This window comes from Entamoeba dispar, genomic scaffold (assembly GCF_000209125.1).
Source record: "Entamoeba dispar SAW760 scf_1105229459985 genomic scaffold, whole genome shotgun sequence".
In the NCBI taxonomy this organism is placed as follows: Eukaryota; Evosea; order Mastigamoebida; family Endamoebidae; genus Entamoeba; species Entamoeba dispar.
The window spans coordinates 8,433-22,915 of record NW_001853966.1 but is presented as its reverse complement, the minus strand read 5'-3'; the positions used below and the strand labels follow the sequence as shown (position 1 = coordinate 22,915).

Here is a 14,483-nt window from a genome sequence, read left to right as displayed (position 1 = left end):
TTTGTTTATATTTTATATCAACTTATAGTCAATTGTTCTGAAATATAAATGAATCAAAAAAGACATTTGGTTCAATATAAGTCAACACTTTTTATATTATTTTTATATTATTTTTATATTATTTTATTTTTATATATTTATATATTTTATTATTATATTATATTATATTATATATATCATCATATTATCTATATATTTTATATTTATCATATTTTATTAGTTTGATATTCTTATTTATATTTTATTTTATATATTAATATATTTTTATTTATATATAATTTATTATATATGAATACATTTCTTTATCTTATTTTCATTTTGATTATATTTTTATATTTTATATCTTCTTTCTATTTATATTTATTATTATTTTATTTATATTATATTGATTTTATTTATCATTTCTTTTATATATTTTATTTATTATTATATCATTTCTTTTCTCTCATTATTTCTTTATCATTTATTATTATTTATTTAATTTTTATATCTTCTATCTATATCATATGAAATTATTATTTATTATTTATTACATATTATATACTAATCAAATAACATCAATAACTGACTATATAATAAACATTGATAATAAATTATATACATATAAATAAAAATCATAAAAATAAAAATAAATAAAATAATTTACATCAATAAAACAATGTTAAATAATTTGCATCAATAAATTAAACACTTTTTTATTTCATATTTCTAATTTCTATAATAAAAAAATGCATCATTTATTTCATCATTCTTTTCATCATTTATTATCTCATTTTGAATTATTCTTTTTTGTCTTCTTTCATTTTATATTCTCAACATTCTACTTTTATTCTTTTCATCTTCTTCTACTTCCTAATTTCACTTTTTCTTTTATATCATTCTTTCTCTTCATTTGTCTTCATTTTTTTCTCTTATTTCCTTTTTTTCTTAACCTATACAAACCAAACATATCAAGATATATTACAGTATTTTTACATCAATTGATATACATTTAAAAACAAAGAGAATAGAGATAAAAGAAATAAAAATTATTAAAAAGAAGTAAAACTTATGAAAGAAATATTACAATTTGAAACAGAATAAATAATGAGAAAAAAAAAAATAATAAAATATACTTATTAAAGAATATAAATTAAATTGAAAAAACTGTTGTTTAATTCAAAACCATGTAAATGAGTTTAATGTATCAATTAAACTCATTGAGTGTGATTGACTGAATTATTTATTTCTTTATATTCTCCTTTTCTATTATAATATTTTCTTATTTTCACTTTAATTTCATTCATTATTATTGTTCTATGATTCTTATCGGTGTTATATATATATATTACTATTATATTCACTTATTTCTTTCTTGATTATTTTTATTTATTATTTCTTTTTAATCATTTTTCATTGTTATTTTTAAATGCATAATCATTATCACGTATTTCTATTACATCTTTTATTGATGTGTTGGTAGTTTTTGTTTTATTTGATTTTATTTACAAGAATGAGTTTATCGTAATGAAATAGTGATAATGTTTTATTCTTTACAGAGAAAAACATTAAATAAAAATAAAATCTTGAATGAGAAACAAATGTGGATTTAAAATATTTTGAAGAGTCAAAAAGAAATGAAGTATTAAATGAACTAAAAATGAATAAATATTAATTTTAGTAAAAAGCCACAATGCTAAGAAGAATTATTGCAGATGATAAATACATGATTACAGTTGATGGCAAAGATTTGGACTTAACTTATATATTACCTAACCTTATTGCAATGGGAATACCTGCAACAGGGATCTTTCAACAATGGAGAAATTCAAAAGAGGAAATAGCAAAATATTTAAACAATAATTATTTTAATAACTATATGATATGGAACTTAACTGAAAAGTCATATCCGTCATTAGAATTTAAAAACAGAGTACAACATGTTGGATTTCTTGATCACCATCCTCCTCGCTTTAATCATTTACTAAAAATTGTTGGAGATGTTGTTGATTACATCCTGGAGTGCCCAAAACACATCGCATGTATTCATTGTAAAGCAGGAAGAGGTAGAACTGGCTTAATATGTTCTTGTGTCTTGCTTTCACTTGGGAAATGTATTGATGCTAAAAAGGCACTAGAATTATTTGCTCAAAAACGATCTAAAATTATGAAAGGAGCAACATCACCACCACAGATTAGATATTGTTATTACTTCTATTATTATCTATCAGTTTTTCCGAGAGAAGTTCCGTTTAAACCTATTCCTAGTTATTCAATAAATCTTTGGTCAGTTTTAATTACTGGATTCAAACCAACAATTACACTAAAAGATTCTACTGACTGTGCACATCCTGTGTTATATTTCAATCCATTATCGCATGCAGAAGCTCATCCTCAATTGGTTAAATGTTCACAGTCATGGCAACAAACAAGTGATGGGTGTTTTATTATTTCATTCACTGAACAACAAATTATAAATGACACGGTTATTTCATTAACTGTAGAAACAAAAGAAAAAAGTATAATTATTGGTAAAGTTATTCTCAACGCTTTCTTTATCGATACTCACTCCCAATACACATTGAAACTTGATCAAGTTCAAGACCCAACTGAAGGAGTCAACCGAAATTCTCTTGGACTTCCATCTCATTTTTCTATGACATTTCGTTTCAGAGAATCAAAAAGAGAAGAAGATTCAATAGAAGAGTTGCATGAAAAAATTATTACAATTACCAAACAATTTCCTCTAGACGAAATGCATAGAGTATTACCACCTCCTATACCATTTAAACCAGAATTTGGTAACAAAAAGGCGTTAATTAATAGTACTCCTAGAGGGTCACGAAAGAAACAGTATTCATCAGACATTCATGAGATTGAAGGAGAAAGGAGTGAGTTATTTGTTGGGTCAATTTCTCCAATAGTATTAAGTTATTCAACAGAGTATAGAAAAGCAACTATAAAAAAAGGGAGTGCAATAAAAAAGAAAGGTGATGTAACTAATTCAATGTAACTTATTGTTTAAAGAAACAAGTCTAAATTGTTGCACTTTCACATTCAGCAAGTAATCCTTCTCCTTGGTCTCTAAAATATTCTAAAGTTGTAAGGAATAAATTGAGTTTTTTTTGTGTTTGTTCAAGGGTTTTCCTATGAGAAAAAAATCTATCACTTCTACCAAAATCTTCACGTAAGAGATGTTGAGTCATTGATTCATTAAGAATAATTTGAATTTTTTCAAAGTTTTGAGTAATTTTTGTGATTTCAGTTTGAACTTTAAGACTAGAAACCATTGGATATTTATTTTCCTCTGAATCGTCTTGTTTGATTGTTCTAATCATTTTACGATATGACTTAACAATTTCGAAAAAACAATTCTTACCTTTTTCTAAAAGTTCACGTTCCTGAGTTTTTTCAAGAACACCTTCTTTTTCAATTTCCATAAGTAAATACATTTATTAGTTGAATTAATATCTTTTTCTTTAAAAAAGAAAAGAATATAAAAAAATAATAAAAAAATTGATTGAGTGATACAACCTTATTTTTACTGATTAGCAATAGAAAGAATCCATCTATCAAGGAATGGAATACCAATAAAATCACCAGATTTTGATTTGATAAAAGCAATCACAGCAAGTACTACAATAACTGCTATTGTAATAACAAACATTATCCAGAAACAAATAACAAAGAATAACCCAGCCCAATAGAAACAAAGACAGAAGAGTGCAACCATAAATACAATTCCATTGATAATAAATGATTGAAGGGCAACAGCACGTACATAAACGTTTTGCTTTTCAAGGAAGAAAATGATAATTCCACCAACCCAACCAAAAACAGTAGCAAGAAGAGAAAGAACTGGAACACTACATGAGAGTGTAGTTGATTGATTGTCAGTAGTTTGAGTATTTTGAGAATAATCGTTAAAAGGATCTGACATCAGTAATTTTATGAGTACATTTATTAGTTCTATTAAATAGTTCAATGAAAAATTCGATGAGATATTCAGAGTTAATAAACCGAAAGGTATATTAAGATATTTTTAAATAAAAAATCGGGATATTAATATAATTTTTCAATATTATTTTTAAGATAAATGAATTTGTCATTATAGATAAAATTGTTTTCAAATGTCAGATAAGTACTTTAGAGTTTAAACAGAATGTGTTGATGGTTCTCATTAATTAAAATAAAAAGACATTAAAAATCTATTCAGTTCTTTTAGTTACCTTGAGATACAAACTATTAATTTTCTAATTAAAGAAAATCAATCACGGTAATAATCATTAATCACTTTTCTTTTTATTTTTTTTCATATTTTTATTTAATGATTATTCATTTAAAAGAAACGATTTTTAGTCCAAGGAATCCAAAAGGAATTCAATATTTTTTAATATAAAATAATAGAACTTTAATCTTAAAAATAATTAATTCATTTAATCTCATGTCGGATCCTTTCAATGATTATTCTGGAAATAATGCTGAAGTAAGTTATGAAACTACAAGTCTTAGTTGTAGTGTTCCAGTTCTTTCTCTTCTTGCTACTGTTTTTGGTTGGGTTGGTGGAATTATCATTTTCTTCCTTGAAAAGCAAAACGTTTATGTACGTGCTGTTGCCCTTCAATCATTTATTATCAATTTGGCGTTCTTTGTTATTGCCTTATTCTTCCTTATTTTCTATTGGGCTGGGTTATTCTTTGTTATTTGTTTCTGGATAATGTTTGTTGTTGACATCATCGTTCTCGTTGGACTCGCAGTAATTGCTTTTATCAAATCAAAATCTGGTGTTTTCTTTGGTATTCCACCACTCGGAGGATGGATTCTTTCTATTGCCAACCATTAAATTATTTACTAAAATAAAGTTCTATTTACTGATTGAATTTCGTTATTGATTTGATGGTTAGTTATTTGTTTTTTGTTTTATATAACCTAAGAATAACTAAAAAGAAATTATTTTTTAGTTATATTTATAAATATTTAAACCCCTAATTATTTTCTTAAGAAGTTTTGATACTTTTTCTTATTAAAAAGAAGTAATTAATAAATCGGCATGTATTGATACATAACTTATTTAATAATATCTTATGTACTAAGCATGCTAAATAAATTGTTGTAACTAATCAAAATGTTTTAAGAAACACTTTGAATAAAACCATCAAATATTTTTTTTAACTTCCTATCGTGAATAAATTAATAATGTTCTAACTCAAAAATGAATTACACAAAAAGTGCCTTTACAAAAATTAAGTGTTCATCATTAAAACCAACAAGAAAAAAAAATAGCATTATTTTTATCTTTATGATTGTTTGGTGCAGATAATTTAAATAAAAATAATTAAAATAAATAATATTATTATTTTAAACAAATTTATTGGATTTCATGATACGTTTATTTATAATTTGAGTTTTTTTATTGATTCAATGATTGAATTTGTTGATGTATTTTTATGATAATTTGTGTTTTTTAAATTTTGTTTTTTTATTTAAAAAATAAAACGTTTTTAACCCTTTTATTAAATTTTTTTTTATTTCAATGAAATTTTTCCAGAACATCTATCGTTGGGATAATGATACTAAGATAAGTATCTCTATTGTTCTTATTGGTTTTATAATGACTTTATTTATTTCATTTGTTGATTTATTTACTCTATACCCACAATTTAATTTTTCTTGGATTTATCTTTTTTACATAGTTCTTTGGTTTCTGTCATTTGTTTGCTATTACAAGTGTGTGACAACAAGTACTGAAGTCCCAGAAAATATTAAAATGGACATTTCAACATATCCTGCATGTTCCAAATGTGGGTTAGGTAAACCAGAACGAGCACACCATTGTTCAAAATGTAATTCTTGTATATTAGAAATGGACCATCATTGTAATTACATAGGAAACTGTGTTGGATTTGCTAATAAGAAATATTTTTTATTACTTCTCTTTTATGTCACATTAATGATACTTTTTATTCTCTTAGTCAATACTCCATTAGCAATTTATGCTTTCTTTTATCCATTGAGAAATCCATTTTATCATTGTGTATTTCGATTATTTGATTTGATTCATTGTATTCTTAGTGTTTATGGATTTACCCTCATAGCACCTACAGCTCATGTAGTGGTAAAAGGCTTGTTTTGCAATTATACAACTATTGAATTTATCGTTTGTTTCTGTTTAATTCTTTCCACTTTCTTAAGTCTCAAGACCCAATCTTATCATTTTTATAGGTAAAAGGAGATATGGGGTGGGTAAGTTCTTCTGAGTCAAGAAAGAAAAATAAATACGACCTTGGTACATTGAGAAATATTCAACAAATCTTTGGAATTGGACTTCTTCAGGCGTTATTACCAATTCCATCAAATACCACTTGTAATGGGATTAATTTCGAAACTAATGGAGAATATAATGAGGCATTAGAAAACCAGTATAATGAGTATTATGAAGATTATTAGAATAGTTGTTAGCAAGAGTTTAATTAATTTTTAAGTTAATTAAAAAAGAACTAAAACTTTTTTTCAATAAACACAAATGAATCATAGAAGAATTAAGGTAGCAGGTATTGGTGAAGTTGTTTGGGACTGTTTCGGAGATATTAAAAAACAAGGAGGAGCACCATGCAATTTTGCTATGCACATGGCACAACTTGGTTTTGAATCATATGCTTTTATTGCTGTTGGAAATGATGAATTAGGTAAACGTTCATTAGAAATAATTCATTCATTTGGGGCCCAGACCATTGATCCAATTGTAGGTTATGAAACAAGCACTGTTATTATCACTCTTCACAATGGGATTCCATCTTATAACGTTAAACTAAATGTTGCCTGGGACCATTTAAAATTGACAGACCCTGTCATTGAAAAAGCAAAAGAATTAGATGCAGTTTGTTTTGGAACTATTGCACAAAGAAGTGAAGAAACAAGACAATCCATTATTCAATTTTTAAAATTAATGAAACCAAATTCGTTCAAAGTCTTTGATGTTAATTTAAGACAACATTTTTATAATGATAATATAATTCAAGAAAGTTTATCATTATCAAATATTGTTAAAATGAGTGATGAAGAGGTTCAAGAAGTAGGTAAAGCTTGTGGATTTCAGGGAAGTGATTTGGAAATATTAAAACAAATTCATCACCAGTACCATTTGAAATACTCATTACTCACACTAGGTGAAAAAGGAAGTTATGTTTATGACGGTGCTAATGAAATATTTTGTGAGTCAACAAAAGTAAATGTTGTAAATACTGTTGGTGCTGGAGATTCCTTCACTGCTATTTTTGTTGGTTCAATTCTTAAAGGGAAAGATATTGAACAAGCACAGAAATTAGCAAGTAAAGTTGCTAGTTATGTATGTACCCAAGATAGTGCAATGCCTAAACTCCCACAAGAACTCTTATCTGAATTAAAATAATCAAAAAAAATTATCTTTTTTAATTTTATTCTTCTCAAGTCCTAATGAAAGAATGATTAAATTAATCTTGGTGTTCCCCTGATTTTTCTTCAGAATCAATTTCTTCGTTTTCTAAATCTTTGGCAGTCATTACAATGGCCTTTTTAACTTCTTGGGCTTTGGCTTTTATTTCAGCCTTTTTAGCTTCTTTTTTAGCTTTCTTCTCTTCTTTTTTTGATTTTTTTTGAGCTTTTTTAGCTTCTTTTTTAGCTTTTTTTTCACATTTACCACATTCTCCACAATTTTCACATTTGACTGGTTTTTTTTCCTCTTCATCTTTCTTTTCCTCTTTGACTATTTTTTCAATCTTTTTATCTGCTTTCTTATCACTTTTGACCTTCTTTTTTTCTAACTTCTCTTTCTTTTTATCTGCCTTTTCAACTACTCCAATAATTTTTTCTTCTCCTTTTGCTTGTTTTTTAGCTTCTTTTTTAGCTTTCTTAGCCTCTTTTTTTTCTTGTTTTTGTTGTTTCTTTGGTTTCTTTTCAACTTCTTCTTTCTTTTCTTCAGTAACTTCAATCTTCTCTTTTTCCTCAGTCATGTAATTTTGGATGTTTTTTTAGTTTGAAACTCTTCTATTTATTGTGAAATTCTATTTTGTGTTTTATCACTTTGGGATAGTAAAAGAGCCATTTCCTTGTTATTTCAGATTAATGTTGGAAAAGGGTTTCTAATTAAAATTATAAGCAAAAACTCTTATTTTTTCCTGGAAGATAGGATAAATATTATTTAAAATAATAAATTAAAAGAAATATTAATTTTAATCAAAAAAGTTTAGTTGTTAATTAAAAATGCCTAAGATAATACATTTCTGTTTTATTAATTTTCCAAAATATTTAAATTTATCTTAACAACAAATTATTAAACAATAAAGATGAAAATGATGTTATTTAATATATAAAAATTTCAAAAAGGGTCTTTATTTTATTATTACATCTTCTTATATTCATATTTCAATAATAATTCGATTTAAATATTATTTATAATTAAATAAATTCATTTTTTATAGCTATAATTAAATATTTTTTAAAATATTAACAAATAAAACATTTTATTAATATTTTTAATTATTTAAATTTACAAATTTAAAATTAGAAGAACAAGTAGAGAATTGATTGAAAAAGAAAAAAAGGAAATACTATTTATTTTTGTTTTACTTAAAAATAAAAAAGATGTTATTAAGATTTTGTTAAAGAAAACAAAATAATAAATAACACAAATAAAAACAATAAAAATAAAAAGTTGAATAATAAAATAAAAGAATATTAAAGAGAATAATTAATGAATTAAATTTAATTATGATATCTTGAAATTAACTCATCAATGAATTGTGCAGTTTCTATTCTTTGTTGTTTTAATTGTTCTGGATCAGTATCTTTCTCAGCATAAAGATCAGCACAATGAGCAGTACCTTTGATATGAGAAGCATAACAATTAATATCTGAAGGAAGGGTTTCGTGTTTAGCCAATGGACTCCATGGATCAGTTGAACCAGAAGTATAAGCTACATTAGTAGCTTTTGGTTGATAACCACCATACATTAAATTGGTATGATGAACTCTTCTATCTAAACGTTGTTTGTCTACATTGAAAATATCTTTACAGAGAAGATAATAAAATTCATTATTAAGTCTCTTTGAAAATGGAAGAGATTCATTAACTGGTTGGAAATAACTGTATTCACTACAAATTTGCCATGCCCAACTTCTTGTTGATGCAAGTCTATTTCCTTCTTCATCTGTTTTAGTATTTGCCATATCTGTAAGCATATCAGCATAACTTGATGGTGCACATTTAAATCCAAATTCATTAAATGCATGATTCATTAATTCAACCATATTCTCATAAGCTGTTTTTCCTTCAGTAGTTAATATACTACAAACACCTTCAATAGTTAATGAATAACTTCCATTATATTGTGGATAATTTATCATTGTTGCTTGGATTTGTTGAATAAGAATAGTAAGGTCGTCTTCTCCATTAATATCGGTACATGCATTAAAATCACTCTTAAGTTGGGCTTTACCAGAATCTGTTTTGAAAAGTTCTTCAATACTTTCAGTAGCTTCTTTCCAAGCGTTACCACATTTTTCACCCATATCATTGTAAATAACATCTAAAAATTCATAAAAAGTAGATGTAGCATAAACTGGTGCAGATGAAGCCACAGCTGCATAAACTACATTTGGATATTTTTGTCTAATCCAAGCAGCAAGGTTTCCACTATATGAACCACCAAAGACTATAACAGGACCAGTGACTTGATATTCCTTTTTGATTTGATTAATAATCATAATATAATCTTCTAAAGCTTGAGCTGCACTAAGGTATCCAAGATTTTCTTGTGACAACCCTCCTTCTGGAACAGACTTTCCATAAAACCTATGTTCAATTGCAAGCATTAATGAATTATATTTCTCTGCATACTTATTAATAACAAATCTTCCACCAACAGCAGCTGCTTTTTGTGGTCCTTCTCCTCCAAGATCAACCAAAAGCGGTGCTTCTTTACTATATATAGTGTCATTAATAAAATATCGAATATTTATTGTCTTCTTATTAGTTAAATCAAAGTGATCAATTGGTTGTGTTGAAACATGTTCTATAACATCACTTTTATCTGTTTCTCTTCCAAAACGAATGTTTTGGAAACGGAATCCAAGAGATGTTGTGAGTAATAAGAAAAGAAACATTACTTAAAGATTTTCAAGATTCCGAAATTCTTTTTTTTTCTACTATTATTGAAACTATAACTTTCATTTTTTTTTACTATTAAATATTCCTTTTTTTTTAATCAGACTCAGAATAGAAAATTTCTACGATAAAGGAGTTTTCTGACAACAATACAGTTTATTTTGCCGTTGGCTTGTATCATTAAAAACAAAATTTAAATTAAAAAAGAAGGGGAATAAACTCGAAATAGAAAGGTAAAAATAGAATACTTATAAAAAGAAAAAGGACTAAGATTTGTTATTATGATTACTAAGAGTTGTGGACATCTTAGTTATGGGAAAGGGTCTATGAGAAGAGTTGGGGTGATTGAAGAAATGAAGAGGTATAAAGAAAAAATTCAAGAAAAATTAACAACAAGGACAGATGATGTAGAAACACTTAAAGTAATAAGAGAGATGATAAATGTTCAAATGATGATTCAGCAAATGAGAAAGAGAATTGAATTGACAAAAGTGTTTCAAAAAGATAAAAAAGATTTAATGAAAATATCAAAAGTTCAGCAAGATATGCATATAAGAGAAATGGAGAAAGCAATAGAAAAAGGAAAAGAAAGATATGGAAAAAGAACAAGAAGTATTGATGTAATGGAAACATTTTTTAATAAAACAGAAATAGTAGAAGAATTAGCAAAGAAAATGTTAGGAGAACGGTTATATGTAAATATAGTTAGTAAAGGAGAAAATTTAGGGAATGGAGAATCAAGAAATGAAGGGGAAAATGAATGGAAAAAAGTAAATATATTAATATACCAAAATTTAATATTTTTATTAAAACCAGGAAGTGATACAGTGATAGCTATAATTTATATTAATAAACAATATAAATTAGTTTATGCAGAGAATCAAAGAAGAAGATATATGTTAAAAGTTGGACAATTTGTTTGTTAATATAAAAAATAATAAATAAGGAAAAAAAAAAGAAATAACAAATATAGGTATTATCAGCAGAATCAAAAGAAATAATGAATTTATGGAGTGAAAGTATTACAACAAGAAAAATGTGGTATCAAGATAAAATATTAAAAAAGAAAGTAGTAATGGCAAAAAGAAAAGTACCAATGTTAGGAGAAGTAGGAGAATTAGCAAGAATGTCAATGTCAATATTAACTACAGTTCAAATATCACCACACATTGAAAAAGAAGAAATAATTGGAGTAAGTTTACAAGAATTAAGTCAAAGAGAAGGATATCAACAAATGGCACCAATAGTATATCGATTATTAATAGAATATTTAACAGATAATTGTGTTGATATTGAAGGGATATTAAGATTATCAGGAGGAAGTGATGAAGTTCATAGATTAGAAAGACTTATAACAAGAAGAACATTTTCACTTCAAGATCTTAAAGATATTGATCCACATGCTATTACATCAACATTAAAAGGATTATTTAGAAGATTACCTATACCATTAATTCCAAGTAATATTAATTCAAAAATTGAAAATTTAATAAATCAAAATGTCCCTTATTTTAAATTAGTTATTAATATTAAAGAATTAATTACAACATTAAAAGAAGTATTACCAGAACATTTTGAAGTATTTAAATTATTATGTAAATTATTTACAGAAATTATTAATAGAAAACCAACAAATAAAATGGATTTAACAAATGTATTAACATGTTTTGTAGAATCAGTTAAATGTTCACCATCTATTTTTTCATGTGCATTACAAAATCAAGGAATATTTTTTGATAGTTTGTTAATTTTAATTAAAATATCAATAATATAAAAGAAAAAATATTTATAAAAAATAGTTTGGGAATAGATAAAAAATGAAATTAATTTAAAGCTCATATCACTACCAAATATTGTAAGTTACATTTATTTTGATTTATTATTATTATAAGAATTATTATTAAAATTTATATAACTTAATTTTATTTATTAAAATTAAAAATTTTAATAAATTCAAAAAAAAAGTGGTATGCAATTACAAAACTATTGCAAGTATAATCACAATAACGAGTGCTACTAAAAGAACTCCAACAATTAAAATACTCACTTTATCTGATGCTCTTAATCTAACTTTTTCAACTTTTTGTGTAGTCTTTTGAATATGTGCATCAACATTATTTACTTTACTTGAAATCTATTTCTTATTTAATTTTTATTTCTTTTATTTATTTAAATCTCAAAAACAAACTTCATCAAGAAGTGGTTCTTGTTCATTAATTTCTTGGTCAATGTTTTGTGCTATTTTCTTTTGAATTCCAACAGATGCTGCAATCATATCAATTTGTTCATCTTGTTCTACTTTTTTAATCTTCTTTCTTTTATTTTATTATTATTTTTACAAACTTGCTTGTAGATTTCTTAGTTCATCAGATTTCTCACTGTAATTAATTGGTTGGCTTGGTTCTGTATTATTAAAACTATTGTTTGAATAATTTGTTTGTCCAAAATCAGGATCCATTTTTAATGCTCTTTTCTAGTTTCTTCTTCTTTTTTAAGATATTTTCATTTTTTCATTTTTTTTTTTAATTCCAGTTGACAAATTTATTCGACATCCTTTCTTATTTTTTATTATTGTTATTTATTCCTTTTTTTTTTTCTTGTGTTTTTTATAATCATTATTTAATTACTTATTCTTTCTACTATTCTTATTGTATTATTATTATTATTATTCTTCATTGAGTCTGTCATTTGTTTCATTGGACATTATTTTTATAAGATTGTATTGGTTGTTTTTGATTATTTAATTGAAAATTGTAATGCACCATTTCTTGCTGTAATCATGTTGTCAATCTTCTTCAATCAAATGATATCGATAAAATAGAGTTTTATACAGAAATGAGGAAAGAAGTAACAGAAGTATGAAATGAAGTTCAAATTATTTGTGTTGTATATCTTATAACAAACGGTCAGTGGTTGTAATGAGATATGAAAGATTTAAATGAAGAGAAATTTAAATAAAAAGAAGAAGAGAAATAAAGGAGAAAAATAAAAAAAGAAAAGAACTAAAAAGAAATAAAATGCACAGAATCATTCAAGAAATCATCAATGTTATGATGGTTATTTTCTATATTATGGGGATACTTATTCACATAAATTGTTTATATCAAACAAAAGAATATGGAGGATGGTTATACTTTGTTGAAGGAGAATTTCGAATAAGATATAATATACCAATCACAATATGTTTAATATCAACAATAATTGAGTTTACTGTGATGAAAAAAGACGAATTTCAAAAATATAATAAAACAATAATAATTGGAATATTAATAATATTTAATGTGATTGGAATGATCATAGGATATTACTTTTATTGTTACAAAACAATTACAGTGACATTCACAGGACAATCATTATTCATATCAACTACATTTATAGTTATAGGGTTTGTTTATTAGTGATTTAAAGAAATAAAAAATACACAGAATCCTAATAAAATAGAAATTTAATGAAAGCATTAAAAGAAGGAGAGAAAGATGAAACATTTTAGTTAATCATCTTTATAACTTCTTGTCTTTTTTAACAATCAGATTAAATTAATTTTGGTTTTGATTATTTTTGAATAAGTCATAACACATCTTTTTTTCATACTTGTGACACACTAATTTATTTATTGTATTACCACATTTTCCTATCCTTTATTAGACAATATTTGCATTCAACTGTTTTTGTCACTCATAACATTTATTATTAATTGAATCAAATTATTTTAATTAAAATAATTAGTTAATGATTGTTCAATAATGTCATTTGTTATTACTCTCTCTTTTAGTAAATTATTCCACTTTCTCAATCTGGTTTTAGTCCAGTCTGTTATTATTTAAATCTTTTATTAATACTAAATTGGCTTTATGTTTAAGTCATACTAACTAATAACGCCTTCTTAATTCCTATGTTTAAGATAAAAACTAAATTTCCTATTTGTTGTTAACGTTGTACCTCATTGAGAATATCCTCTTTCTCTTCTCCGTTCAAGCTTCTTGTTCACATCCTTTTTTATCTTTTTTTGTTCTTAGTTTATTGTTATTTTATTACCCTGTATAATTTTTCACTTCCCAACACACAGGAATTTTAATAACACATATCCTGTTACACACTTAAATTTTATTCTCTTATAGGCTTCTTTGTTTTAGCTAGGCACGATGTTATTTTCTTTTTGAAGGTTGATTTATTACTATCTTAATCCATATTATTTGTTATTAAAACAACTACTAACAGTAGATACCCTCTTTCTTTATCTGAAAATTTCTTAATAATAGTATTTATCCCGTTTTCTTCTTTTGTCATTACTCTCTGCTTTGAGTCTAACCGCTAAAAAAATTTATTAGTTCATTTTTCGTTTTGAGTTATTAATTACTAGGTT

General features: G+C 25.1%; 10 protein-coding genes across 10 annotated transcripts, besides 41 other annotated features; 6 read left to right on the top strand and 4 right to left on the bottom strand.

The window, feature by feature from the left end:
• Positions 1–91: 91 nt before the first annotated feature.
• Positions 92–219: a microsatellite.
• An 11-nt stretch (positions 220–230) lies between these two features.
• Positions 231–306: a microsatellite.
• A 1-nt stretch (position 307) lies between these two features.
• Positions 308–382: a microsatellite.
• An 8-nt stretch (positions 383–390) lies between these two features.
• Positions 391–531: a microsatellite.
• Positions 532–574: 43 nt separating this feature from the next.
• Positions 575–642: a microsatellite.
• A 91-nt stretch (positions 643–733) lies between these two features.
• Positions 734–904: a microsatellite.
• Positions 780–928: a microsatellite.
• Positions 929–992: 64 nt separating this feature from the next.
• Positions 993–1,144: a microsatellite.
• An 81-nt stretch (positions 1,145–1,225) lies between these two features.
• Positions 1,226–1,407: a microsatellite.
• A 265-nt stretch (positions 1,408–1,672) lies between these two features.
• Positions 1,673–2,992, top strand: EDI_079230 (phosphatase, putative; the record flags this gene model as incomplete). The annotated part of the gene is made up of 1 exon (XM_001736585.1): positions 1,673–2,992. One exon carries the CDS (start codon positions 1,673–1,675, stop codon positions 2,990–2,992), a length of 1,320 nt encoding a protein of 439 aa, XP_001736637.1.
• Positions 1,825–1,854: a sequence feature (AT_rich).
• Positions 2,993–3,014: 22 nt separating the features above from the next.
• Positions 3,015–3,431, bottom strand: EDI_079220 (uncharacterized protein; the record flags this gene model as incomplete). The annotated part of the gene is made up of 1 exon (XM_001736584.1): positions 3,015–3,431. One exon carries the CDS (start codon positions 3,429–3,431, stop codon positions 3,015–3,017), a length of 417 nt encoding a protein of 138 aa, XP_001736636.1.
• Positions 3,432–3,441: 10 nt separating this feature from the next.
• Positions 3,442–3,497: a sequence feature (AT_rich).
• Positions 3,498–3,520: 23 nt separating this feature from the next.
• Positions 3,521–3,919, bottom strand: EDI_079210 (uncharacterized protein; the record flags this gene model as incomplete). The annotated part of the gene is made up of 1 exon (XM_001736583.1): positions 3,521–3,919. One exon carries the CDS (start codon positions 3,917–3,919, stop codon positions 3,521–3,523), a length of 399 nt encoding a protein of 132 aa, XP_001736635.1.
• An 87-nt stretch (positions 3,920–4,006) lies between these two features.
• Positions 4,007–4,070: a sequence feature (AT_rich).
• A 199-nt stretch (positions 4,071–4,269) lies between these two features.
• Positions 4,270–4,305: a microsatellite.
• A 56-nt stretch (positions 4,306–4,361) lies between these two features.
• Positions 4,362–4,420: a sequence feature (AT_rich).
• Positions 4,421–4,423: 3 nt separating this feature from the next.
• Positions 4,424–4,822, top strand: EDI_079200 (uncharacterized protein; the record flags this gene model as incomplete). The annotated part of the gene is made up of 1 exon (XM_001736582.1): positions 4,424–4,822. One exon carries the CDS (start codon positions 4,424–4,426, stop codon positions 4,820–4,822), a length of 399 nt encoding a protein of 132 aa, XP_001736634.1.
• Positions 4,823–4,926: 104 nt separating this feature from the next.
• Positions 4,927–4,961: a sequence feature (AT_rich).
• A 334-nt stretch (positions 4,962–5,295) lies between these two features.
• Positions 5,296–5,352: a sequence feature (AT_rich).
• An 87-nt stretch (positions 5,353–5,439) lies between these two features.
• Positions 5,440–5,510: a sequence feature (AT_rich).
• Positions 5,511–5,512: 2 nt separating this feature from the next.
• Positions 5,513–6,426, top strand: EDI_079190 (palmitoyltransferase ZDHHC15, putative; the record flags this gene model as incomplete). The annotated part of the gene is made up of 2 exons (XM_001736581.1): positions 5,513–6,136; positions 6,202–6,426. 2 exons carry the CDS (start codon positions 5,513–5,515, stop codon positions 6,424–6,426), a joined length of 849 nt encoding a protein of 282 aa, XP_001736633.1.
• An 18-nt stretch (positions 6,427–6,444) lies between these two features.
• Positions 6,445–6,473: a sequence feature (AT_rich).
• Positions 6,474–6,502: 29 nt separating this feature from the next.
• EDI_079180 (fructokinase, putative) lies at positions 6,503–7,387 on the top strand (the record flags this gene model as incomplete). Its single annotated transcript, XM_001736580.1, has 1 exon — positions 6,503–7,387. The coding sequence occupies one exon, from the start codon at positions 6,503–6,505 to the stop codon at positions 7,385–7,387; it is 885 nt and encodes a 294-aa protein (XP_001736632.1).
• Positions 7,377–7,417: a sequence feature (AT_rich).
• Positions 7,418–7,563: 146 nt separating this feature from the next.
• Positions 7,564–7,645: a microsatellite.
• Positions 7,571–7,717: a microsatellite.
• Positions 7,686–7,804: a microsatellite.
• Positions 7,764–7,934: a microsatellite.
• Positions 7,935–8,144: 210 nt separating this feature from the next.
• Positions 8,145–8,191: a sequence feature (AT_rich).
• A 49-nt stretch (positions 8,192–8,240) lies between these two features.
• Positions 8,241–8,520: a sequence feature (AT_rich).
• A 97-nt stretch (positions 8,521–8,617) lies between these two features.
• Positions 8,618–8,730: a microsatellite.
• EDI_079160 (uncharacterized protein) lies at positions 8,719–10,119 on the bottom strand (the record flags this gene model as incomplete). Its single annotated transcript, XM_001736579.1, has 1 exon — positions 8,719–10,119. One exon carries the CDS (start codon positions 10,117–10,119, stop codon positions 8,719–8,721), a length of 1,401 nt encoding a protein of 466 aa, XP_001736631.1.
• Positions 10,120–10,401: 282 nt separating this feature from the next.
• EDI_079150 (uncharacterized protein) lies at positions 10,402–11,894 on the top strand (the record flags this gene model as incomplete). Its single annotated transcript, XM_001736578.1, has 2 exons — positions 10,402–11,037; positions 11,094–11,894. The coding sequence occupies 2 exons, from the start codon at positions 10,402–10,404 to the stop codon at positions 11,892–11,894; spliced, it is 1,437 nt and encodes a 478-aa protein (XP_001736630.1).
• Positions 10,892–10,932: a sequence feature (AT_rich).
• Positions 10,956–10,986: a sequence feature (AT_rich).
• Positions 11,043–11,065: a sequence feature (AT_rich).
• Positions 11,627–11,664: a sequence feature (AT_rich).
• Positions 11,701–11,742: a sequence feature (AT_rich).
• Positions 11,865–11,918: a sequence feature (AT_rich).
• Positions 11,919–11,984: 66 nt separating this feature from the next.
• Positions 11,985–12,084: a sequence feature (AT_rich).
• Positions 12,085–12,095: 11 nt separating this feature from the next.
• On the bottom strand, positions 12,096–12,578 carry EDI_079140 (syntaxin, putative; the record flags this gene model as incomplete). Its single annotated transcript, XM_001736577.1, has 3 exons — positions 12,096–12,254; positions 12,309–12,415; positions 12,464–12,578. The coding sequence occupies 3 exons, from the start codon at positions 12,576–12,578 to the stop codon at positions 12,096–12,098; spliced, it is 381 nt and encodes a 126-aa protein (XP_001736629.1).
• Positions 12,262–12,295: a sequence feature (AT_rich).
• Positions 12,437–12,458: a sequence feature (AT_rich).
• A 9-nt stretch (positions 12,579–12,587) lies between the features above and the next one.
• Positions 12,588–12,726: a microsatellite.
• Positions 12,727–12,790: a microsatellite.
• Positions 12,791–13,056: 266 nt separating this feature from the next.
• Positions 13,057–13,147: a microsatellite.
• Positions 13,073–13,138: a microsatellite.
• EDI_079130 (uncharacterized protein) lies at positions 13,138–13,610 on the top strand (the record flags this gene model as incomplete). The annotated part of the gene is made up of 2 exons (XM_001736576.1): positions 13,138–13,505; positions 13,562–13,610. The coding sequence occupies 2 exons, from the start codon at positions 13,138–13,140 to the stop codon at positions 13,608–13,610; spliced, it is 417 nt and encodes a 138-aa protein (XP_001736628.1).
• Positions 13,355–13,401: a sequence feature (AT_rich).
• A 192-nt stretch (positions 13,611–13,802) lies between the features above and the next one.
• Positions 13,803–13,845: a sequence feature (AT_rich).
• The last annotated feature ends 638 nt before the right edge of the window (positions 13,846–14,483 follow it).